Here is a 27,161-nt window from a genome sequence, read left to right on the forward strand (position 1 = left end):
TAGTAAGGTTGAAACAATTTACTGTAGGGAGAGAGAGAGTGAGAGTGTGTATGTGTATGTGTGTGCGTGTGCGTGTGCGTGTGGAGGGTAGCTATGACTGTGTGTTTTCTAGTCTGATAAATAAATAATTGAATGATATTAGGCCTCGAGTTTGAGTTATCATTTAAAATCAAAGCTCATTGGGCTTTATGAAAATTAAGAAGAGAACAGTGTGATTGTATGGTCACATCTGGTAAGTAAACCATGTTTTCTTTATATGCTCTCGTTTTTTTTTAGATGTAGTTGTTGTCATTTGTAAACTGTTGTTGCCACAGTCTCACAGGTCCCCGCTCACTGTACCGTTCACAATCTCCCGAGAACCGACAACTGACTCTTCCTATATAAAGCCCTCAGGTGCATGCCCTTAGTGGGATGCGTTTCTCATCTGCTGAGCCGTCCACCCTTGCTTAGCTACATCTCAGCGCTTCAAGTCTGTCCTGCCAGCTGTGTATACAACATATGATTATATCTCTGGCTTTTAGGTAGCTCACTGCTGTTCTTGCCTGTCTCCTGTTTTGTAAAGAGACCCCATTGCTATGTTCGAAATGGCCTAGTACATACTGTATACTGCACATTGCACTTAGTATATACTGGATAGAAGTATGTAGTAGGCTGTTTGGAACAGAGCCCGTATCTGCCCTCATGTCTCCGCCCACAGATGTCCTGTCAGCTTCAGCTCAAAGGACCACCCATTACCCATGTGTCAAATCATGTGCCCATGGGACAATCACGTTAGGAATGGAATAAATGGCACAGGATTAAACTGCTGCATTAAAAATTACATTTATTGGAAAAAAAATACATGTTGCAGTGTTTTTCGTAAACCAATTTTAGGCAGCTATAGAACATCTAAACAGTTTATATATATTTATATATATCAGGCTTCAGTAGTGTGACAACTGATTAGACATCACATTTTCTCCATTAGTAACAATTCTCATGCCTATACATAAAAAAATAACTTGAGGAATATATAAGACCATATATATATATATATATATATATATATATATATATATTAAATGTGGATTTTCAGAAAAGGGCTTATATTTAGAGTGAAAGTCAGTAATGTTCCTTCACCTTGTTAATTTTGTAGAAACACTGAGATTGCCATTACCTTAATGTAAGTATAATATCTTAATGGACCATTTCACAGTCATGTATTTACATGTTGCATATTGATGTCCCATTATCTTAAACTCTTCCAACATAACTACAAACATTTGGACTTTTGTTTTTTAAAACATATTATGGATTAAACACTGTATAGCAAAACGTGAATAGACGTTTATCTTCCATAAATGAGTAAGCCTTAAATTCAGTGTCACATATCTACTATCTATTATATATAGCAACGAAATATCTGCCTCCTGTCAAAAATTCTTTATTGTAGGTCTATTCTTGATCTCTTTTGCAGACAGAATGGTTTGCCTAACTTGATACTAATGTTCATTCGATCTAGTGCAAACAAAGCATGTTGTTGAGACTCTGAGAAATTTTATTTTCCTGACTATCTGAACCTATTGGGAGCAGTGAACCTGTTGAAAAGTCTATGTCAGTATCAGGACTTGTCCTGAAACCTCCTGAAACATCAAGGTTTTCTGCTGGCTCCGTCTCGTTCGCAGAGGGCGCAGTGAGATCACTCAGGGACCGTGCTGTGAACATTCTTAGCCTTTCTTTGATGTCAATTGTTTGGGCCTGTCCCTTTCTGTCAACAGGAGATCCAGATGATCCAGGTGATGTTCTCAGCTCCATCTTAGGGCCCATGCTCTCCCTCAGAGCTTCTGTGGGGTCGCTGTTCAGGTCACCAATCCCACATATTTCCTGTAACATGCCTTCAATGTTATGACTAGGTAGCTTGTGCGTCTTGAACATTGGTACATTTTTTGGAAGTGTTACATTTGCATCAGCACTGGGCTCTTCAACATCAAGTGTTGGTCCATCAGGTAAGTCTTCAATGGTTCCCTTTGCGCCATGATTTGATTTTCTGAATGGCCATTTAAACTTACTCTTCGGAGCATCCGCACTGATGTCTGGAGAGCCAACATTAGCCTCAGCGTTGGGTAAACTCAGGCCCACGTCAGCTGTCTCAACTATGGGGGCGGACATGTTTAAGTCTGGTCCTTCAGCGTTAACAGCAACAGCAGCATCGGGAGATCTCACTTTTGGACCAGACAGTCTGTACTTTTTCAATGTTGGAAATTTAAACTTTCCTTTAGGCGCATCTACATCAACAGTTGGAGACTTCCAATCGACCTCAGGGGTTTTGAGATCTGCAGTAGGCAGGTTTAACTTGGCATTCAGAGGATCTGCCTCAACTCTTGGGGCTGAGAGACTGAAGTCTGGATTTTCAACATCTGCATTTACATCAACGTCTGGTGTCTTTACTTTTGGAGACTTTTTGAGAGTGAGAACTTTAAATTTTCCAGAGGGAGCCTCTATTTCAGGAGTCTTGACGTCAACATCAGGGACATTAACTTCAGCTTTGGGTAATTTCATGTTGACATCAGGTGCACTGACATCAGCCTTTGGTAGACTGAGGTCAAGATGTGGTGTGTTCATTTCTCCTCCAATCCTGGGTAATGGCACTTCTGCGTCTGCTTTGGCGTCCAGTTTTGGCTCTTTCACCTTGCCAATGAGTTTAGGCATTTTAAAGTGTGGCTTCTTTAACTTTCCAGATGGAGCATCAATGTCAGCATCTGGGACATTTAGATCTACATCTGGACCCTCAATGTTTCCTTTCGGCAAGCTCAAATCTACTTTTGGGGCAGAAAGATTGAGACCTGGACTTCTAGCATTGATGTTAGCATGTGGAACGTTCAATTTGGCCTCGGGCAAATCTAAATCTACAGCCGGAGCAGCCATGTAGGCATCAGTCCTGGGCACAGAGAGATTCATGTCAGGTGCTTTTAGGTTCAGATCAGGCTCTTTCACTTCCATATTAGGTAAATTCATGTCTACCGTTGGTGCCCTTAGGTCTGCATCAGCATTAACTTTAGGGGGTTTGCCAAATTTTGGCATTTTAAAGTGTGGTGCCTTTAATTTTCCAGATGGTGCATCAACATCGGGGGCTTTTAAATCTACATCAGGGCCTTTGATATTTGCTTGTGGTAAGTTCAGGTCTGCGTTTGGGGCAGAAACGTTGAGGTCTGGTGTTTCTGCATTGAGGTTGAGATGTGGAGCATTCAAGTCAGCTTTGAGCACGGAGACGTTCAGGTCAGGTGCTTCTACGTCTAAATCAGGCCCTTTGAGATCCCCTTTGGGTAAGTTCACGTCTACATCTGGTGTTTGTAGATTTGTGTCAACTTTGGGTGTTTTTACTTTTGGTCCAGTGTGGCCAAATTTGGGTAACTTTATATGAGGCATCTTTACTTTCCCAGATGGGGCATCAACCTTTGGTGTTTTCAGGTTTACATCTGGTGTCTTAATGTCAGAATTGGGGAGGTCTGCACTGAACGTGGGTGCACTGACATCTCCTTTAATTCCAGGTGCTGCAAGGTCTAACTGAGGGAATTGGAGATTGGGTGATCTGACATCGAGGTTTGGCCCATCAATCTCAGCTTTGGGCATGTTCACATTTACTCCAGGAGATGAGAGATCCAGATCTGGTGTGTTTATGTCTGCGTCTAAATTTGGACCCTCCACCTTTGGTTTATGTAGGCCGAACCTTGGCAGCTTGAGAGTGGGGAACTTGTGTTTCCCAGACGGTGCGTCAACATGTACTTTGGGTGCTTTGAGATCAATGTCTGGAGTTTCTATGTCTGCTTTGGGTAAAGACAGATCTCCATCTGGGGCATGGATATCTCCTTTAAATTCCGGGGCAGAGAGACTTAGGTCAGGTTTGGATACGCTGGGATCCAAGTCGACATTTGGTCCCTTGACTTTTGCTCCAAATGCAGGCTTCTTAAAATTGGGCCACTTCATTTTGCCAGAGGGAGCTTCGACGTCAAGGTCTTTTGTTGTTATATCTACCCCTGGAGTCTTCATATTTGCTGCTGGTACATCTACATCAACGTTTGGTGCTCTTATGTCTGCATTTACTTTGGGGGCGGACACACTGAGATCTGGAGTCTTCAAATCTGGATTAATATCCACTGATGGTCCTTTCAGTTTTCCTTTTGGTTTCTTAATTTTGGGCATTTTGATTTTACCTGAGGGACCACTGACATCAACATTTGGTGAGTCAATCTCAGGACTTCTGAGATCCGCATTGGGTAAATTCACATTGACGTGTGGGGTCTTGACATCGGCTCCGAGTTCTGGTACAGAGAGGTCTGCTTCTGGTGTCTTCACTTTAGGCTTTGTGTGACGCCAGTTGGGCTTAGACCATTTCAATTTCCCTGAGGGGGCCTCAATGTCAGGAGCAGCTGCCTTTAGATTTGGGCCTTGGAGTGTTGCGTCTACATCTGGTGCTTTGAGGTCTCCATCGAATTTTGGAACTGACAGGCGGAAATCTTTGGATTCTAGGTCTGATTTTACTTCAGGAATAGTTGCTTTCACTCCCCCATCTACTTTAGTTTTTTTATTGAAGGTTGGCATTATAAACTTGGGAGCCTTATAATTCACTTCTGGCTTATCAAACTCACCAGAGACATTTGGAGATTTAATTGTTGGAGAAGAGACACTGACATCAGGGGCACTGATGGTGCCATCTAGATTAGCACCCTTCATCTGAGGCCCAGACATGCCAACTATTGGCATTGTGAACTTGCCACTCTCCCCCACAGTCAGATCAGGTGATCTAAACTCTGGTGTAGAGGTTTTTAGTCCAACCTGTGGCATTTCTCCATTGACTGAAGGAGCAGTGAGGTCACCCTTGATGCTTGGGAAATTAAAGTTTCCATTTGGCCCATGGACTTCAGCTGATGGTGCTTGAAGCTTTGGGGCTCCAGCTTTCAAAAGTAGGTCAGCAGGCCCCTAAGAGGAACAAAAACAAAGAGAAGTAAATGGATTGTCAGTACAAAGTTAAATTTGTGATTTTGCTCCCACCAAACTCTCAAATAAATAAAGGGAATACTAATCACAACCTAGATCTCAATGAATAAAATATTCCAATTGAAAATCTTTATTTATTACTTAGTGTAATGTAATGCATTGAGAACAAAATAACAACAAATTTCAATGTAAATCAAAATTATTATCCCATGGAGGTCTGTATTTGGAATCAAACTCAAAATAAAAGTGGAAAATCAAATGACAGGCTGATCCAACTTCAGTGGAGATTCCTCAAGACAAGTTAAAATGAGGCTCAGTAGTGTGTGTGGCCTCCACGTGTCTGTATGACCTCCCTAGAACACCTGGGCATGCTCCTGACATGCGACAGATGTTCTCCTGAGGAATCTCCTCCCAGACCTGAATTAAAGCGTCAGTCAACTCCTGGACAGTCTGTGGTACAACGTGGTGTTGGTGGATGGAACAAGACATGATGTTCAAGTGTGCTCGATTCAATTCAGTTCTGAGGAACGGTCAGGCCAGTCCATAACATCAATGCATCAAACATCAATCCTTCATCATGCATGAACTGCTGACACACTTCAGCCTCATGAGGCCTAGCATTGTCATGCATCAGAAGGAACCCAGGGCCCACTGCACCAGCATATTGTCTCATAATTGGTCTCAGGATCTCATCCCGGGACCTAGTGGCAGTCAGCGTACCTCTGGCTAGCACATGGAGGTCTGTCCTGGAGGATGTTGCAGGCAGCAGAATGTTCTTCAGAGCGTTCTGTCACGGCCATCACATGTGCTCAGTGTGAACCTGCTCTCATCCGTGAAGAGCACAGGGCACCATTGGCGAATATGCCAATCTTGGTGTTCTCTGGCAAATGCTAATCACCCTGCCCGGTATTGGGCTGTAAGCACAAGCTCCACTTGTGAATGTTGGGCCCTCATACCACCCTCATGGAGTCTGTTTCTGACAGTTTGAGCAGAAACATGGATATTATTGGCCTGCTGGAAGTCATTTTGCAGGGCTCTGGCACTGCTCCTCCTGTTCCTCCTTGCGCAAAGGAGGAGGTAGTGGTCCTGCTGCTGGGTTGTTGCCCTCCTACGGCCCCCTCCATGTCTCCTGGTATCTGCTCCATGCTCTGGACATTGCTGACAGACACAGAAAACCTTCTTGCCACGACTCTCATTGATGTTCCATCCTGGATGAGCTGCACTACCTGATCAACTTCTGTGGGTTGTAGACACCGCATCATGCTACCTCTATGGTGAGAGAACTGACAAAATGCCAAAGTGACCCAAACATCAGCCAGAAAGGATGAGAACAGAGAAAAGGTCTGTGCTCACCACCTGCAGAACCTCCTTTATAGGGCGTGTCTTACTAATTGCCTCTCATTTCTACCTGTTGTCTGTTCCATTTGCACAACAGCAGGTGAATTTGATTCACAATCATTGTTGCTTCCTAACTGAACAGGTTGGTTTCACAGAAGTGTGGTTGAGTTGGAGTTACATTGTGTTGTTTAAGTGTTCCCATTATTTTTTTGAGCAGAGTGCCTATCAGGTATTAGCATAAGCACACAAGTTACAAGTTCATCTGCCATGTGTCTATGTTTTGGTTTCTCATGTGTTTTCCCTCGACACGCCCATGTCGTCTGTAACCCCGCCCCCTCATCAGTGTACTGAGGTGTTTAGCGGTTAGTCTTTAAGAACTGAGTGTTTGGTCATGTTGTCACTGGTCTTTGTAATCTTACATGTTATTGTTGCTTAAAAGCCTTTGTGACAATCCCTCGTGTTTCGCGGTCTCCAGTGTAATAGGGTCAGTGCTTGTTTATATTGACATTATGTCTGTTTGTGTTGGATATGTTTTGTGTTTGGACTTCCTATCGCATTTGACCACTGCCTCTCTTTATGACCCTGATTATGGAATGATTATGGAATGCCGTTTAATAAATCTCGCTCTTCTCTGCATTTGTGTCTGCCCTATCGCTCCCTGACGGCCTCAGTGTCACATTTAGTAGTTGCTCACCAATTTGGCATTCAAGTCTGCTTTGGTCTTCAGTTCCAAGTTCTTATCATAAGGCTTAATGATGTTGAGTAATTTCTCCACGTCATCTTTTCCAAGGTGATCCAAATGAATTGTGGCAGCAACGATGCGATCATCTGGAGGACTCAAAAGAACGCTCGGTAAGGTCACGGCAGTATTGTGTAAATATGCACATGATATTTTTATTTGTGTTTATGATCGGTTTATACATTCTATTGTTTAATTGCTCAGAGTGAACTTTGTTTTTGACATGCTTATATATATCGCAGGATTGATTTGAACATCTGTCATACCGCCTTCGTCCAGCCTCAACAAGCCCCCGCTGTCGGGGACGTTCACACCGGCAATAGCCCCGTTCTGGAAAAGGTAACAAAAAAAATAGTTAAAAAAATAGTTCCATCACCACAAGTATGATGCCACCGAATTATCTACAAGAGAACAGACAGTACATTTTCCAGGAGACTCTGCTTACCATTATGTATCTATTGTGATTACAGCTGCATATCACATAGGACAGGCCTTAAATGATCTGTCAAAATAAAACAGGAAACCTCTCAATTAGGTTTGATTCAAAGTTCAATGCAGTGCAAGAATGTCACTTGGGTGCAGTTGTAGCTGTTCAACATCTCGTTATCATAAAGGGTGTAATGAACTTTCTCCTCATTGAGCACCTAGTAAAAGCACTGATTATTCAGAAGGGATCCTGACTCAGTCACCCTGAGCCAAGAGCCGTGGTTGAGTGGCTGAATTCAGAACATGTTGTGGTGTGTCTCCTTTTAACCTGTCGCCAAGTGTCTTCTGAGTGGACTGAATCATTCATGCTGCATGACGAATTGAAAAGATGCCAATATTAAACGCTTGGGAGGGTGCATGTGCATGTGCAAGAGAGAGAGAGACACAGAGAGAGAGAGAGAGAGAGAGAGAGAGAACAGCCTCAGATATTGTTGATTCCACCTACTGATCTAAATGTCAGTCATGCTAGCAGGAAAAAGAAAAAAATGTCACTGCGTACAAACATGCTGCTCTGATGACGTGGTTTTCCCCTTTCCCTAAACGACCACGGAAGTGTGGTGCGTTGCGTCATCTATGTCTGTGGTCGGCACAAGAAACCATCACCCAGTACAGTGTCTAAGAAGCCACGGGGTCTCCCGCTGCAGAATCATTACTAGCATGCACAATCTCTCTGGACAGTGTGATGAGCACATTCTAACCATTTAAGTTAAGCCGGTTTTAGATATGTGAAATGACAGCAGATCTTTTCTTCAAATTGTGTTAACCAACAAGACCTTCCAGGTGACAGTATTTATACACACAGTTATATTTACATATTGTCAAAATGTAGTACACAAGGTTTCCAGATTTCCACAGAATTCAGAGGTGTGCGTGTATGACTTTTACCTAAATTAGGCTTTTTCACTTATGACCCAGAGAGATTTAGCTTGGGCATTTTAAAGTGTGGCTTCTTAACCTTTCCAGAGCCTCACTGTCGGCAACTGGGACTTTTTAAGGAACAAATTCTTATCAAGAAACCGTTTTGCACCAGAATGTTTCCACCATTTTGTGAAGTGTACATCCATGTAGAACTCTCAGGGTTTTCCCTGTTCTTCCCACGTGTCCCCCCCATCTCCCGTTACTCATACCTAGATCTCGGTTTACGGCCGCATCTCTCAGATCGGGTTTCTGCGTACTCTTCAGGAGTTTGTGCTCTCTACTGCACAACACGTGTGCAGGCTCACATACACAAACACATCACTCGCATCCTTTCAGCAAGCATGACGTTTGTTTCCTTCCGCAAGGGGGATATTACCCTACATACTCAATAGCCTATTCTGTTCTCCCATGTTTCCACACATTAACTAATTATCCAGACCCTGGTTGAAATATTAGGGGTGAAATGAGTGGACAAACTCTACAGAAGAGGCCGAACCTATATATATAATTTGAATGGATTGTAAAATGATCAGCAAACCCATCCCTTTTTGCGATTTTTGTTCTGTTGACCCTACCAGAAACTTTATTTAAACCCTATAGCTTCTGAGCTTTTGAAACCAGCAATTATGTGTGCGTGTGTTGGAGATCGACCAGCTCATGGCGGTGGAATGTCGGTCATGATGCAGAGTTTGAAGTGAATGCAAGAAAACCAGTCAGTTCAGATGAGTGAAGGAGAGCATGCGGTCCTACTGGATATTTCTATCTCTCCCTCTCCCTCTCTAGCTCTCGCTCTCTCCCTCCCTCTCCTCCCTTTCCTAACACACCTTCACACATTCTGAGTTACACCTTTCTTCACCTTTAGCAAGTGGGAGCACTCTCTGTAGTTATATTCATGAGTGGCATAAACATTATAATTGACACGGAGTGGGTGTGATCGGGATGCTCTTGGTTTAACAATGGTCACTGACCACCACACCTTTCTGTTCTGAGGAGGATTAACACCACAAAAAAATAACCAGACCATGTCAGTTTCTGATGTCATTCGAAACGCAGCCGTCTCCGCACCTAAAAACGTCAAAGGCCCAACAGCAAAATGGCAACTTTATCATTTACAGTGTCGAATGACCTCCTACAGTGATTATACGTGTGGTGTTGGATATATCGATACACTGTAGGTGTTCATTCGACACTGCGTGTTTTATTATTGCACTTAAAACAAAAAAGACCAACAACACAGCAAGACCACACCTGCTTAAACCAACGGTGTAGACACGTTCCGCATTCTCTCGTACGGAGCCCAAGGTAGCGCTGTTGTGCTGTTGGGCATTAATGAACTCTTCGTCTTTAACCGGACCGCGCAAACAAGTCGTTAACTATCCCGGGACTGTTTCAAGCACCTTGATGGCATTTCTTAGTCCAATATTTGAAGAGACAAAGGTCACTCCCACTACAAAACTGATTTTTCATGTTATATCACTGGTTAAGAAATGTCTTCCTAACTGAGAGCTTGATTGAGCACAACACCCCTAAAGCCGATGCAGAAGCAGAGACGTTCTGTTAAGCTGCACATTTGTGAGAAACCATCTGAAGTTCAGGCCACTAACAATGGCAGTAGCATTAAAAAACAAAGAATACATGCATTAGAAGACCACTCGGCAAGACAACACTGCTACCAGACATATTCAGTTCCAAAGACATTTTCAGTTCCAAAGTTTGTATGTCCAAAGATTTATGCCAATAAATTGTTTGTGTGTGAGTCTAGTTAAATATTTACTTGTGAAGTAACAAAAAAAAAAAACACCCAAATATACTCAATATAATAAAACACTTAAATGGCAAGATTCCAAACACAATTAGAGCAATGTCATCTGTGACCAAACCCCCCTCAAAACCTAACAAAAAACAAATATTCAGCATGCTTGGGGGGTAGTGAGGGCAGGAGGTCTTACCTGATGGTGCTGATGGGGGAACTCTGAGATGCAGCCCCAGGTACCAGGTATCGACTCCTCTATGCTCCGTGCAAATCTGTTGCCTTTGCTTCTGCACTGAGTAATACAGCTTCTGACTTGAGTAACCAAACAGGTTCTGCAACAGATATACCCGCCTCCCTGCCTGAGTCCGAACGACTGTAGAGTCAGGATCGCCGAAACCTGGCAGGGGGGCAGGTACAGAGAAAGAAAGAGAGAGAGAGAGACTGACTCTAACAGGCTTTACAAGGTTGTCTTAAGTGACTCAGTCTTTTGCCACTTTGCAACACTCATTCATGCTCAATTGGATGTATTAGAATGGATAGTTCTACCAGCATCCTGACACGGTCCACTGGTACCTGAGATGTTCTAGAAATCCAGATACCATGGACGAAAGTCTAAATATTCAAATATTTTGCTAACTGAATTAGCTTCAGTACAGTTGGCTGATGGACTTAAAAGGCCAAATGTCTGCACGCAATGACTAACCACGCAATGTAGACTAACCACAAATGTGCATAATTTGATAGTAATAGTGCAATCACTCAGTTCTGAATAATACATTATATATGGGAGGCTTTGAAGAGTCTCATACATATGACAGAGGCATGTCATACATAAACAATATGCTGATACTTAAATACATATCATAAACAAAACTTCAAACTGAATGCAATGTTTAGGTCAGACATTTTTTTTAAATGTTTTTTCACCTTTAATTTTATTTGCTCGTTTACTTTAGCTTATTAATCTCCCATTGGACTATGGTATGCAGTCAGCGAGGGCTCATCATTTAAACACCACTGAATTAATTTTTATTTAATCTGGGATGCAGTGCAATTTTTTGATTGCTTATTTTTGTGGGTCAACTGTAAAAACTGGATTTATTCAGGCCTCCGAACAACAGTGGGTGTGGCTGTGGTGTCCTGCAGAGAGATCGCGATCTAGACAACAGGAGTCGGCCTGTTTGCCGTCTGGTACTGTCTGTATAGCAGGTACTGCAAAACACATTGTAGATTTCAGCCATTGCGCATCATTAACCAGATTTTTTGATACAGTTTAAGTTTCCCTGGGTGTCAACTATCACTCTCCATTGCAGATAATAAGCGATATGTCATTCTAGAATGACCTCTAGATCAGGGATCAAGAAGAGTGTTTACAAATGGATTCCGGGTTGAATCTTGTTTACGCTGGTGTTGAATTTCCTATGCTGCATGATGCAGTTTTATTAATCGGTTACTCACATTAGGCCTTAGTACATCTTAGGCCATACTGTCGTCAGTGGTGATTGCTATTCTTAATATAGGTGAGTAATCTAAAAGGGATGTTTTTCTTTATGCACAAATGGCCTGTGTGGTGAGAGAAAGGAACTGAGTGCATGTGACCACACCCTCCCCTCAGGTCTTACAGATGCGTGTTGAATGTGTATGAATACCAGACACTTCAGAGGGACAGCACTGCTTGGAGTTCTATTTAACAGTATCACTCTCACTGCAAAATCAGAGCCATGCCTGGAGACCCTGGGCTTCACAAACCTATCAACTAAAGAATGTTTGTCAGAGAACTTAACTGTGATCCTTCTGCATAGATATGTCCAATGCTATATCCTTCTGAATAGATATGCTCAATGCTATATCGGCCAATGAAACTAAACATGGAAACAAAGCTTTAGTGGTACAAAAAATAAATTAATAAAAAAAAAAAAAATTCAATATTGAAATAAAACACCTTAATATGATTACAGTGTAATAATAATGTACAGAGTGTGCTTCCCTTCAAAAAGTTGCATCTCTTCATTTCAGTGTAATTAGTCATGTGTTCTGAACCCAGCCTCTCTGTCAGCGCTGAGCTCATCAAGGTGTCACAGTATTTCCTGCAGGCAATTTACTGTGGATTCTGTATTCAGTTTTAAGTTAATTGCATTCCTTCAAAAGAGTAAACAGTACAGTTTCTCAAACGATTGCCTGCACCTCCATCTTCATCAACACAAAGTTCCCAAAGCACATGTGAAAAACTACACCCTGAAGATTACCTCTCCTTGGAATTTATGGCCCCAAAGCCCTAAGTCAGAGGTTCTGAAATCTCGAATTTTAAAAACAAAACACACTCCTTGATTTTAAAATTGCCAGTTCATTTCATGTCATAACACACTGAAGTGCACAATCCAGATGCAACAGGTTGACCTGACAGTCAGGTGTGATGTTAGCATGGTTTATTTAACTGGATGGAATCAGTAGCAGCATGTGGGTGTGATTGTCACCGGCGTGCGGCTCCATGGGTATGGTAGCAACAGCGCTGTGCTCCGCGGTCCCATGCTAACACACCGGGGAGTGGTCTTAAATTTAAGCTTGTGCTCTGCTGACCCATGCTAACACACTGGGAGTAGTCTTAAAGCTAAGATTATGCTTTGCTGACCCATGCTAACACACTGGGAGTGGTCTTAAAGCTAAGCTCATACTCTGCTGACCAGTGCTAACACACTGGGAGTAGTTTTAAAGCTAAGATTATGCTTTGCTGACCCATGCTAACACACTGGGAGTGGTCTTAAAGCTAAGCTCATACTCTGCTGACCAGTGCTAACACACTGGGAGTAGTTTTAAAGCTAAGATTATGCTTTGCTGACCCATGCTAACACACTGGGAGTGGTCTTAAAACTAAGATTGTGCTCTGCACCTTTACAATGCTGTGAATAACCATAAAAGTAAAAGTAACTTTCTGCCCAGACAATATGTGCCAGGACCGCTCCAGATAGGTTTGTCTTAGTGGATGTATTCTGGAGGGGATGCATTTGTTACTACACGTCTACAGAGGACATTTTTAGCCTCCAGCAGACTCTTCAGAATCAAGGCTCTGACTTTTTATTTTAACTATAATTAATCTTACTTTTTTACTAGATGGCTCACGGTTAACAAGCCGTAACATGACTCACACGTAGCGTTGGTGTAACACAATACTACCAGGTGTAAACTGCAGTCCAAGAACAACCTGCTAGGGTCTTACTACTAATTAGGAGACGGTGCTGTTGAACATTTTAGTGGGTAAGACGTGATGATCCAACATGACCCTGGAGCTAAATGAATGAGGAGCCAGGTTGTATGTGGATAACTACTGTCAGCATTATTGCAGCAGTCATTAGCAAACAAATATCCTCCAGATCATAGCTGGCTGACTAAGTGGGTTGGTTGTTTTGCCATTGGAGCTCCTGTATTATCAGCCCCCTATGTAACATCTCGGCATAGAATGCATGGTTGACTGTTTAAAGTTTATTGGTGTCACGAAAACAAATTTTTTGAATTGCACAATTTACCATGATGCTCTAAACATGTGGCAGATCAGGTTATTGTAGCCTCACTTTGTGAAAAAGATACTCTAACATGCACAAGAGGCAGAGAAAAGGCATTCGAGGAATGACACTAGCATTTTTGCATTGACAAACATGATTTTACATTTCAATGGTCAAATTAGCACATCCTTCATCAGACAAAGCTATAAAGCAGAGTTTGTTGTTTCGAGGGGAAATCAAAACCTGGAACTGCACGAGATCCAGTATTACCACATTTGCCTTGTAAAGGAAATATAACAAAGCCATCATACCTTCATATACAATTGTGTACACAGTTCCTCGGTGTACAATAACACACCACAGCTTCATCTTGTTTGATGTTCTTGCGATTGTCCTCATAGCCAGCACACGAGGCCTTCTTAGAGAGTGTGGTTATGAAGTTGTGTAAGTAGAGATGGCTTTTTTTTTTTTAACAAACAGACCAATCTCAAATGGCTGATATAGAGGCAGCTGGAGTGATGGGTAAATGTCAAGCAAGAGGATTTGGAAACCTACATGTCACATTCTGAGCACCGTTTGTTGTATATGCCTGTAATATTGAATACTCATAAAAGTTTGCAAATTCTTTAAGACATCTCTCGCATTTAATATAGGTGCTCCGCAATACGCTAGTTATAAAACAAATGTCAGACACAAGATAGACAAATGTGTCACCAGGTTAAGATGTTACGGCGCTGAACCACAGTAAACGCACCAAGCCAATTCCTGCACTGGTAGGTAAACATGTGCTGTATTGAAAGGAACATTGTGCTTCATCTGTAAGGTGTGATCCGCCATCCGGCCACAGGCCGGCCCGGCGTGGTGGTGGGGGCCGTGCACTCTGTGGGAATGCGGCCCGGCTGCATTGTGATGTGGACGACTTCCGCAGCACACGTAGGAGAGCATGAAAGGAGTAGTGTGGTATGGGATAACTCATGCTGTCACCACATAGGCCTGAAACATCTCACCCTGTGTGGTGCACATACACAAAAGGTCACTTCTTTTTTTTTTTTTTTTTCATTAGTTTTAGATGTCCAAACTGCTGAGAGGAACATACTTTCAGCAAGATCCTTTCAGTTAGGATCTTCAAAACATATTTATTCATTTTACATATTATATATATATATTATTATAATAACAGAACCATCGGACTATTCCTGTAATTAAACATTCCTTCATCATCCAGGCCCTGAAGAACCGTTCTGCAGAGACCACTTGCTGGGGCTGAATGCTGAAATACTGAACTGCTGACACCACACGCCAAACATTTAGGTCTTCAGTCACTGCCTCGTCTGTGAGGATGCTCGCTCTGTTTCTGCAGTGAAGTAGTCACAGATGTGCTCCTGGACACGGCCCCAGCTGATAGCCCTTCAACTGGCTTCCAGAGATGCTTAGGATTCCAGATAAGCACCTTTAGTCATGTCTGGCTCTCTAACTAACGAGGCATCGGTTTCACAACACACCGATGCACACGCACACTGGCGTGCTTGTGGATGCTTGGACACATTAACTCACGTACACGCAAATAATCTAAAAACTTTTTACTGCCGTGAAAGTGGAAGTTATTTAAACTAAAATCTTCTGCGAGATCCTAACCAGACAACCAAGACCAAATGTCATGTATTTGTTTGGTTTTTCATACTCTTCACAAAACGCTATGAAGATCAGACACGGTCACGTTCAGGTTCTGAGGACAGGACGCTGACAGTGCTGGACCTGACCAACTTGTACGAGTTCGACATAAACCACCACGCCGCTACCATATCACGATCGCCGATGGCTCGAGATGGGTCTGGCTTTCAGATGCTGTTCACCCTGATGTCCTGTATGCAGAGGAGTAGGTCAGAGGTGAACCGGGTTGGCGGTACTTAAAACATTTATAAAACGAAACATCAGAAAGATATCCATCACGATATGGCCAGTGTGTGCGGACACAAGGCCGCAGCGTGGAATAATGTGGCAGGTTCCTACTGTTCACGCAAAAGAAACACCAGGTGCCAGTGACTATGACACGGTGCCTAGCTGAGCTCCCTGTCGGCTGCAGGAGTCGTGTGCTAGAGCAGCCATGCCTGTAAGGGCCCTCACCCGTACCTGCATCTACAGTGCGTTCCTAAACCAGACAGACACCAAGCCACAAGCCACCAACAATGCAGCCCAGAAATGCATTGTTCATTCCTGCATGCAGGGAGGATTAGATGTTGCAATGACCGCATTGTCCACACAGGCTCTCCCCTGCTAACACACGCAAACACGACACGGGTCCGTGGCGACACCACGGCGACAAACACCCTGCCCCGGAACCTCACGACACGGGTGCATGGCGACACCATGCCGACAAACACCCTGCCCCGGAACCTCACGACACCATGGGGACCAACACCCTGCCCCGGAACCTCACGACACCATGGGGACCAACACCCTGCCCCGGAACCTCATGACACGGGTGCATGGTGACACCATGGTGACAAACACCCTGCCCCGGAACCTCACGACACGGGTGCGTGGCGACACCATGGCGACAAACACCCTGCCCCGGAACCTCACGACACCATGGCGACCAACACCCTGCCCTGGAACCTCATCACACGGGTGCATGGCGACACCATGGCGACAAACACCCTGTCCCGGAACCTCACAACATGGGTGCGTGGCGACACCATGGCGACAAACACCCTGCCCCGGAACCTCACGACACGGGTGCATGACGACACCATGGCGACAAACACCCTGCCCAGGAACCTCCCAGAACCTCACGACACCATGGCGACAAACACCCTGCCCCGGAACCTCACGACACGGGTGCATGACGACACCATGGCGACAAACACCCTGCCCAGGAACCTCCCAGAACCTCACGACACCATGGCGACAAACACCCTGCCCCGGAACCTCACGACACGGGTGCATGACGACACCATGGCACTTGGTCCTGTTCTCCTTCACGTAGAGAAGCGTGAGGCGTGTTTACAGGCACTTTATTTACAGATATAAAAACATGAAGACACAGCTTGTGTGATTACAGTACAATAAGAGCAATCGCTGCTAGTCCAGAGATTTGAATGTTGGTGTAGTTTGTCCCACATGGGTAGTAAGGGGCTGTCGTCTTGGACATCACAGAGGAGCTTTGGGGTGCTTCCGGACCGCCTGTGTCCTGTTTGGATGAGTGTGTGGGAGTGGTTAGTAGGTTGTCCTTCAGTGGGGACATGGGCTGTCCTCAGGTGTGTGTGTGTGTGTGTGTGTGTGAGAGATCAGGGAGTGGTCAGTAGGTTGTCCTTCAGTGGGGACATGGGCTGTCCTTTCCTACTTGGGTTTATCTTCGTGTTCACTCTGAAACACAGACACACAGATTCAACTCATGGCACCTTTAAAGTGGGAATATTTGCATCATGTTGCTAAACAAACTATCAAACCAACTAATGGAAAAGAGCTTGAAAAGAATGATTATAAACCGATTAGAACTGATTCCCCAATGTGCATGTTAACTGAATCCTATATGGAAATGATCTGGTTTGGCTGTAGGTCAGAAGAGTAAGTCTGTGTATTGTATATGCATGTTATTTTATATACACTACAGAGTACCAATATATCTATGTACATACATACACAATACAACCTCTGGCAAAATGTATGGAATCACCAGTCTGGGATGAGCCTTCAGACATTTTATTCTGTAGAACAAACTCAGATCAAAAACATGATACAATAATAAGGTCATTCCAAAGATTTATAAAGAGGACTGCCTGAAGAAAACACGTTTCTACAGTCCTTGATATGGGGCTGCATGTCAGGCAAAGGCCCTGGGAAGATGACTGTGGTTCATTCTTCTATCAATGCACAAGTTTACGTTGACATTCTGAACAGTTTTCTCATGCCATCAATTGAACAGTTTGAATGTTTGGAGATGATGACAATGCATCGTGTCATAGGGCAAAAACACAGAAAGACACATTCAGTTGATGTCATGGCGTGCAAATAGTCCAGATCTCAACACAATTGAAAACCTGTGGTGGAAATTTAAAGAAATGGTCCACAAGAAGGCTCCGACCTGCAACGCTAATGTGGCAACTGCTATCAAAAAGAGTTGGCACCAAACTGATATAGAATACTGTTTGTCACTCAAGTCCATGTCTCAGAGACTGCAAGCCGTTATAAAAGCCAACGGTGGTTCAACAAAATACTAGTGATGTATTTTGAATGTTCTTTTGTTTATCATGATTCATGTTTATCCCTATTTTTTCCTCAGAATTGAGGGATTCCATATTTTTTTCCCTGTGCTTGCTCAATAAAAGTAACATTTACTGTGTTTCCCCAATGTTTTTTTTATTTCTTTTAGTGTTTCTGAAAGCCAACAAGTTGCACTTTGGAATGACATTATTGTATTGTGTTTGAATAAGAATAAAATGTCTGAATGAGTGGTGATCTCAGACTGGTGAATCCATACTTTGTTCCAGGGGTTGTAAATAAAAACGTGTATTTCTATTGATAATTGTCAAGAATTTACCAAAACTGTTCAGCTTTAATTGGTTCCCATAATCAGGACTCATGTTTATACACATACAGCAAGGAAAGGGAGAGACCTTGTGATTGTGAACCATCAAATATTCAGTATTTTATTATTAGGGTGGGTCAGGTTCTGGTACGTTTGTCTAAGAACCCCTGAAGAAACCCTCCGCCACGACCCCCCACTCCCACCGTGTCACACGTGTCTCCACAGAGGAGACGCAGGGACCTGGCCGGCCCAGAACCTCCCCCCAGTTCTGACATTACACCCTGCTCTGGAAGAGCTGAATCACTCACACCAGGTGTGCCTGTTCCATCACTTCTGTGGTGCAAAAGGCACATTTGTGGTAACGTCGCCCCCTGTGGTTTACAGTGGTAATACTGCGGTGGAGTATACAGTGTGTTTGACGGTATTTTGCACATTATGGTCAAAGCACTGGTCAGAGACACCACCTCACCCTTTTTGGTACATTAACCGACTTTTCTTAAACCGTTTTCTTGATCCAACTGATCCATTTTCTGCAGATCTTGGGAGCATTATGCAGTTAAATGTAACATCTCCACAATTAAGGAGTGCTCACGCTTCCGTACTTTGTGAAGCTGAAGTTTCTCCAGAGGCCACTGATGGTGGTCTGCAGTGCTGGGCTGTTCTCGTTCGTGACGGTCCACTTCGCCCCTGGAGCGTTGGGCTTCCTTCGAAGTCCGCTTGCTCTGGCTGGACCAGAGGTCCTGATCTTACGGGTCCCGTCCTGCTCAGCGGGACGCGTGCGCAACAGGCCAGACACCTGCGTGAGGAACAGGGTGCACTCTGAAAAACCATTACATCATTACAAACTCGCGTTTAGATTTGGGGCCGTCCCTAATGATCAGTCCTACATGGGTTTACCCGCCTGTCTGCCTCCCACACGGCACCAAACAGGAGGAGAGACTCAAATACACGTCTCCATCTTCACCTCCGGCCTGTCGTAGCCGTCTGTGACTGACTCAGCTCACCTTGGCTCTAGGGGTCGCAGAGCAGACCTCCTTCACTGCAGGCGAACGGCCGGGGGTCACGCAACGCTCTGAACTCCTCCGGGCATCTTTCTCCTAGACACAGAATAAATAATGGATGGTTAATAAGAGAGAGGAATGTTTTGTTGGTGGGAAAAATGAGACTCTTCTGTCTTCACCTGTTCAAGCGACTCTCCCGTGATCTGACTGCTGACCGGAGAATCCTCCGTGCCAGCGGGGGCGCTGTGGGGCTGAGAGAAGTAGGCGCTGTCTTGTGATGGAGGAGAGCCAGGAGGCGTGTCTAGATCATCAGCGCCCTCTAGCGGAGGGGAGGCCTGGACACACTGGGTGGATGCTCCCCAGGACAAACTCTCCTTTTTCCTGTGAAACTGTTGCAGGGCGGAGAGGCCCGGGGCCCGAGAAGCGCCCGAAGAGGTGGATGACGGCAGGGACACGTTTCTGGAACGTTCCACAGAGCTGGAGGACAGGCTGAAGTGACCCAGGTTCTGGGCGGGGGGCAGAGAGGGAGGGGAGAGGGAGGGTGATGGGCTGGGGCTCTCGGAGTGGCGGTCCTCTGCCTGGAGCTCTGGTGCTGGAGCCCCATCGAGAGCAGGGCTGTGAGGGGCCTCGGACCTGGGGGGGCTGGCCGGGCAGTGGTGGTTCGCACCGGCAAAAAACCTGCAGGAGACAGCGGTGGTGAGGGGGGCCATGTCTGCAACTACGCTCACGTCAACGCTCCTCAAAACTTTTACGGAAGTTTGCATGTGGAACAGCAAAAAAAAACCCCCATAAGCACCCGTGGGTCTGACTCCGCCCACACTGCTCTAATTCGGACTTTCCATGTCATAATTTGCCTCAAGATGAGCGTCACAGAAGCATCAGTGTGGAGAGAGTGTGGCGGTATCACTCTTGAGTACTCCCACAGATGGTGCGATTACACCAGGGTTAGTGCAACAGCACGTAACACGAGGACAATGTACTGAAAGTGTACCATGTTTGGCTTGGAAAGATTTATAAACCCGAGTTGTACTGTAGTGCATAACAACCCCCCCAACACACACACACACACACACACACACACACACACACACACACTCACACACATACACACACACACACACACACACCTGCCACACCCACTCCTGGATGACATCATGTTGCCATTGAGTACCTGCTGCGTATGCCCTGCTCTCCATCACTTTCCTCCGATTGGTTCCTCCACTGCAGCAGCGTGGCGAATCGGTTGCGAGGTCGGGGCCGACCGCCGCCCTCGCCGCTCCCCGTCTCTCTAAACAGGGTCCGCTCGGCCTGGGGAGTGGGCGGGGCTCGGCAGGGGGGCGTGTGCGTGCGCGGCCTCTTCGGGTCCGATAAGTACTGATCCAGCACGTCCTCCTCGGAGATGCTGCAGGCTGACGAGGAACAGGAAGGTGACGGCTTCATCAACGTCCCAATTTCAAACACGTTCTTTGAACTTTTGGTCACTATTTCACGAGATTCTCGCAGCTCCAGAAAGTCACTCATGCAGTTCCACGCTCACCTGTTCGTCACTGAAATGTGTGTATTGCTCTGTGCTACTACACAGCACAAAAAACAGCTACAGCATATTACGCTGCAAATTATGACCTCAGCGATGATCCATTAATCGTGGTGGAACAGACACGTACAGGTGAAGAGATGTGATCACGTACTATATAATACCAATATAATATAACGATATTTTGAATAGAGGGTTACTAGGATTCTACAACAGTCGGTATTTCAGTTATTTGAACCCTCCAACCCTGAGCAAACAAAGTTGGGAAAACACTGTAATACAATCCACCCCTGTGCAGTATGTACTGGGCTCTGGACTGTGTTCAGGTATTAACACACCTTAAATCCCTTCAGCTGGTGTGATACGATACCCAGCTGTGTTTAATGTTTGACTTTTGCCCACGAGTCTCTGAATGCTGCTGTGATTTAGTTTCTCAACACTTTGGCTAAACTGTCTCGACACCCAATGATCAGAACTACAATAGTTGCTGTAAGGAGGAAACCCAGGGGAGAGAATCAGATACTTTAAAAACAGTCCCAGCTGTATTAACCAATCAGTGAACCTCTTTACAGGATAGACCTGCCTGTTTTAAATTGCACATGGAAGTTCTACACAGCAACTGAACCACTCCAATGTGTCTAGGGGGAGGGGCTTTGGATTAAAAGATTCTGAATCCGATTCAGAATACCTTTTGCATTTTGGTTGAGTTGGTTCTGTTTGGCTAGCCGCCTCCATCAGCAACGTAGGTAAAATGTGCCCACACGCGAGTCCTTGAACCTCTCACGCCAGCTGGCACACGCGGGTCACTCATCCGAGTCAAATTAGCGTGTGCGCTAATTCGATTCACCTCCCCGGAATACAGACTCGGGAGCCTCAGGCTACATTCAGTACTGAGAGCATCAAGTGTTGGAACGGTTTGCTACGTTCTAGTACTGAAAAAGCACCGAACATTCGACGTCTTGTGCAACTCTACTGGAGACGCCGTGAATGGATTTGCTCTAACCCAGATCCCAGTTCACCTTTGTAGTGTACTAGGTAGTGAGGATTCTTAGTACGGGCGTTCTAGGACCTGTGTGGGAGCAAAAACGTGGGCCGTCCCATGGGTCCCGAGGACCGGGACGGGATTCAGAGCTTTGTGTGACTCCTGATCCACCTGAGCAGGGTTCTGCTCCTCGCGGACCTCCTCACCTTCTCGGGGTCTCTTGACCTGCGCCTCTCTGTGGGGCAGTTTCAGGCCCTGCAGGGTGACTAGCCTCTCCTTGCCCCGGGTGGGCGGGGGTCTTCCAGGAGAGGCCGGAGCCGAAGGCACCACGGGTACTGGCGTGTAGCCCCTGCTCCAGATACTAGCGAGGGCAGGGGGGCAGACCTCACGCCGGTCAGCCCAGCCTCTGCTGCGGGGCGCCTTGATGGCCTGGGGGGGGGGGACAGGAGAGAGAGGAGACCTGAGGTGCAGCAGCAGGTGTTCTCCTGGATACCAGCGCACTAGAACACACTCTAAAACATCTGGAGATGAACCAGGTTTCACAATGCAGTACTGAGATTATATTGGAAGGGCTTCTTCCCCCTTCAGAGTCACCATGAAGCTGTTGTATCCGGTGCATTTACAATATCTGACAAATTATGTATTGTGAGAACTCAAAAGTCAGAGGGAATAATCACACATAGCGAGTAGCAGCAGAGTAACACACACAGAGTTTGAACGTGCTGCTTCTAACCTGTGCTGGAGGAGCATCGGGGTTGAAGTCATCGATCTTCTCCATGGTGTTGAGGTCCAGGTTCCCCAGGGCCATCTGGAGGCCCAGAGTGTCCCCCACGTTCCTAGAGTCACGCAACATTAAGGAACGTTTTTGTCTCGCTGTTTTGTAGGGTTGCAACCCCCCCCAAAACAAAAAACACCGTATTTTGTAACCATATTCTAATGTGCAGATGCCAAAACCAATAAACAAAAACAACAACAAACTACTGAAAAGATTCCTGAGATCATTCCAAACTGCTCCATATGTGGGAAGCAAGTGTAAGAGTCAGAGTGACTCTGACGAGGCCCAAACTGAGATGGCTGAAGGTGTTGTGGGGTGACCCAGGCATTTTACTCAGTATCTAGTGAAAGTGGTCCAATAAAAAGACAGCCAGTGGACCGGCGACCGGGTCAGGAGCACCACTACGGCTGTGTGCACGTCTGCTCACACGCTAGTGCACATTACAGGGCTCGCAGTAGGACAAGTGAGCACTGCGCATCTTTGATCCAAACAACAGGGAAGCTCACACACACACACACACACACACACACACACACACACACACACACACACACACACACACACACACACACCCTCACACACACACACACACACACACACACACACACACACACACACACACACACACACACACACACCCTCACACACACACACACACACACACACACCCTCACACACACCCTCACACACACCCTCACACACACCCTCACACACACCCTCACACACACCCTCACACACACACACACACACACACACACACACACACACACACACACACACACACACACACAGATATTTGCACTCTGGCAGCAATACTGTTGCTTCTTTCTGAAAGGTAATACACGAGTGTGGGATTACCCCATTAGCAGCAGGGCAGCGATCGGGTTAAGCCGGCTTACGACTCGAGTTCCATGAAGGATACACTCCAGCATAACTGAGGGTGGCGGGGTCGATGTGCTCTGGGTAGGGGTTGAGGGGCACCACCTTCCTGCTGATGGGGTCAAACACCAGCTGGTACAGGAAGGTGTTGTTGGCCCTCACAAAGCCCTGCAGGTACTCCTCAGGCACCGTGATGTTCATCTTCAGGTACTGACCGATCTTCTTGATCACCTGCGGAAGCCAACCAGGGCGGCTACGCTTTAGATCCTTCTAAGACACTTTACGTTTAAGATTTGAGGCACGTCAAGGAAACGCAATTAAACACGCCACGCAAAAAACGAAAAATGAGAAGCTTTGGACAAACTGCATTCTCAGAGCTCATTCCCAGGTACAAAGGTGTTCTCCACCCCCCCACCCCCCCGAGCCGGGCGGAGGCAGCCGCACCTTCAGGATGTCGGGGTTGTTGGCCATCTTCAGCAGCTTGCAGGCTTTGCCCAGGCCGATGCCGTGCAGGGAGGGCAGGTAGTCGCAGCCCGACAGGATGCACATGTGTCTGAACTTCTCCTCCGTGAAGATGTCGCCCAGCGCCCGGCAACGCCCCAGGTGACACTGCTCGATCTCCAAGCCGTGGCCCAGCTTGTCCATCTTCAGGATCACCTGCAGATCCAGAGCACACCACATCATCAGACTGTCCCCGCGTCATCAGACTGTCTGATCACAGAACATCACAACATCAGACTGTCTGATCACAGAACATCACAACACCAAACTGTCTGATCACGGAACATCACAACACCAAACTGTCTGATCACGGAACATCACATCACAACATCAGACTGTCCCCGTGTAATCAGACTGTCTGATCACGGAACATCACAAAATTAAGACTGTCTGATCACAGAACATCACAACAGCAAACTGTCTGATCACAGATCACAACATCAGACTGCCTGATCACCACATCACAACATCAGACTGATAGAAGCACTCTGACAGAAAGGGAGCATTACAGGCTGCAGTCAGACAGCAAGCTACAGTGCTCTCAGTTCATTCCTGTTCACAGTGTAGATTTTAAAAGGTCAAATAAATAATGTGGGCCAGTAATGCAAGTTCGCATGAGGTCCGTGATCATTTTTGGTCTTACAGGTGTGTGTGTGTACCTTCTTGCAGCCGAACGCCAACAGGTCGGAGTCCTCGGTGATGACTGCTTGGGCAATGCCGGCTCTGTTCAGAAAAGCTAGCTGGGCGTCGGCCTCGTAGGGGGCCACCAGACAGTCCACTCCCCGCGTCCTGGCCACCTGAGGACAGCCAGACCATGGTGAGTGTGTTCACAGGACTTCCAGTGACCGCGGGACACTCAGTGACTGGAGACGGGGGACTGTAGATGTTAACACTGGACGTTTAACAGTGTGGTCTGGGAAAGGCATGTGTATAATATGTATAATGTGTACAACAGCCTCCATGTATCCATTTTACTAGCCCTGTCATGCATTGTTCACTTTTTAGCCTCATTACAGCTCAATGGGTTTTTTTTTTCCCTGACTAATTATCGGCGTCTACCATAAACCACTATCGGTAACTCGACAAGATCAGATCGCGTAGCTTGCGAGGATAAATATGCAAATCAAAAGTAGCAGATGGGGAAATGGTTATTAAAATAAGGGCTGGGTAACGAAGTGAGCTGGGTAGCTCCTACCTTGATGACTTCGTGTGCCATGGCGGGAGTGACGTTGACGGAGCGGTTGAAGCATTCTCGGGCCTCCGTCAACTTCCCCTCCCTCAACAGCTGCTTCCCCTTCTGCAGGTTCGCCTGGCGACGCCTGACACGGAGCAGAAATGAAGAGGAAAATCAGACCCCCACCCCCAAAAAAACCAAAATCAGACACACTATATCTCGCTACTGTCTCATCTCAAGGCCAGAGGCCTGGCCGTGGCTCACTCTCTGCGCGTCTTCTCCACCTCCTGCTTTGAAGGAAGGTTTCGCCCATCGAACACCAGGATGGGCTTGACCCCAAAAGACAGGAGCATGTCCACAAACTTCATGCAGAAGTTTACATATCTGTCAGGGAGGAGAAAAGCAAAGGTTTTTGGGGCTTTATGTCGATTTGTATATAGCATTAAAACACACACACACACACACACACAAGCAAGGATTAAATATTTTTCTATACTGGTATAAACACACACACACACACACACAAGCAAGGATGACATTTTTATATACTGGTATAAACACGCACACACACACACACACACAAGCAAGGATGACATATTTTTATATACTGGTATAAACACGCACACACTCACACACCATATATATATATATACATACATTTTATATACAATTATATATTTATATATAAATATTCCACTTTATTTAATCTGAGACGTGAACACTCACTGGTCGGTGGGTTCCCCTTTGGCCAGCTTGTCCGCGCAGGAGAACGCTCCCTTGTGCAGCCAGCAGTAGGTGTCCACGGCCACGGCCTGCCCCCGGTACCGCTTCACGTGGACGGGTTCCGAGGCGTCGCGGAGGAACTGCAGCAGCCCCTGGATCCCCATCGCCCGGACCGCCGGGCTCGGTTCAGCCGCGCTGGGACGCGTTTAACGACAGCGGCGGTTCGAATCACGAGCGGCCGCCCGACGACGCGGCGAGACCCGGGCGGACAGCAGGGGGCTCGGCCGCCACTTTAACCACAAAACACGGTCACAAAGTAGCCGCGGAAGCTGAAACACCTTTAAGGAGATGTGAGATGTCCTAATAAAAGTGTTCCTATAGGAGGTGGTACCACCATAACGGACATTAACGGACGTTTTAATGGCGAAGATCCATAGAAGACGAACGACGTCTCGTTTAACGACGAACCTTTACTACAAGTTTAGCGCCAAATGTGACGCCTCGCAGCGCAGCGAGCTGATTGGTCAGACGGCCACAGCGCGGCGAGCCGATTGGTCAGCCGGCCACAGCGCGGCGAGCCGATTGGTCAGCCGGCCGCAGCGCGGCGAGCCGATTGGTCCGTCTGTTTCCGTCAGACAACCGCGGAGCGGAGCAGAAGGCGAGTGGCTGGTGCTCTGAATGAATCCATGTCTGGCCTGCAGTCAGCAGTTCACCGATTAGTGATTAAAAATAAATGATTAAAATATGTTGTTGTTGATAAAAAGTTGTTGTTGTTTTGGTCTTCTATAAACGTTTTGAATAATAACACTTATTTAAAGGCGTCACTGTGGTCTTCAGTCATGCGTCTCGTATTTAGCGGCAGTAACACTGCAGCGTGAGGGGTCCTCAGTCGTAACCACGCAGTGATCCCATGATAATAACACATTTGAGGGGGGAAAACATAATCTAAGCCCTAATTCAGGTGTTTAAAACTAGTTAAAACGCAGTCAGATTAATGAAAGATTTCAAGATTATTTAAAAATTATAGACTTTAAATAAAAAATAAATTGCTGGGCTCTTTGATGGGCCCCCCTGGCCCTGGGGCCCGGGACAACAGACCCGGTTGTCCCCCCCTGTCGACGGGGCTGATCCCACCTTATATATAAAATATATTATACTTTCGCGAGCGACCGTAGCGCGCGACTCCGCCCACCTCGCGCGACCCTGCGCGAGCGGTTTCGCGAGCGTCGCGAGAGTCACTAGGCTTTGCAGTGTTGTCCGAAACGATATGTTAACAAATACGAGCCTCTTAAAGCCTGGTTTATACTCGACGCGCCGCGAGCGGCGCGAGGGTCCGCGCGGCGAAAATGACGTAATCGC

General features: G+C 46.1%; 2 protein-coding genes across 2 annotated transcripts; both read right to left on the bottom strand.

Annotated features, from left to right (window-relative positions):
- Positions 1-806: 806 nt before the first annotated feature.
- LOC143493564 (uncharacterized) lies at positions 807-10,561 on the bottom strand. The gene is made up of 5 exons (XM_076992071.1): positions 10,405-10,561; positions 7,497-7,553; positions 7,318-7,381; positions 7,007-7,140; positions 807-4,956 (listed from the first exon to the last, which is right to left on the bottom strand). The coding sequence occupies exons 2-5, from the start codon at positions 7,497-7,499 to the stop codon at positions 1,498-1,500; spliced, it is 3,660 nt and encodes a 1,219-aa protein (XP_076848186.1). The 5' UTR covers positions 7,500-7,553; positions 10,405-10,561; the 3' UTR covers positions 807-1,497.
- A 6,021-nt stretch (positions 10,562-16,582) lies between these two features.
- On the bottom strand, positions 16,583-26,594 carry exo1 (exonuclease 1). Its single transcript, XM_076992105.1, has 13 exons — positions 25,806-26,594; positions 25,344-25,463; positions 25,101-25,224; positions 24,565-24,702; positions 23,849-24,061; positions 23,448-23,635; positions 22,484-22,586; positions 21,957-22,179; positions 20,406-20,643; positions 19,414-19,912; positions 19,238-19,330; positions 18,836-19,029; positions 16,583-17,071 (listed from the first exon to the last, which is right to left on the bottom strand). Exons 1-13 carry the CDS (start codon positions 25,964-25,966, stop codon positions 16,993-16,995), a joined length of 2,373 nt encoding a protein of 790 aa, XP_076848220.1. The 5' UTR covers positions 25,967-26,594; the 3' UTR covers positions 16,583-16,992.
- Between the last annotated feature and the right edge of the window lie 567 nt (positions 26,595-27,161).

The sequence above is a fragment of the Brachyhypopomus gauderio genome, unplaced genomic scaffold, assembly GCF_052324685.1.
Source record: "Brachyhypopomus gauderio isolate BG-103 unplaced genomic scaffold, BGAUD_0.2 sc89, whole genome shotgun sequence".
Lineage (NCBI taxonomy): Eukaryota > Metazoa > Chordata > Actinopteri > Gymnotiformes > Hypopomidae > Brachyhypopomus > Brachyhypopomus gauderio.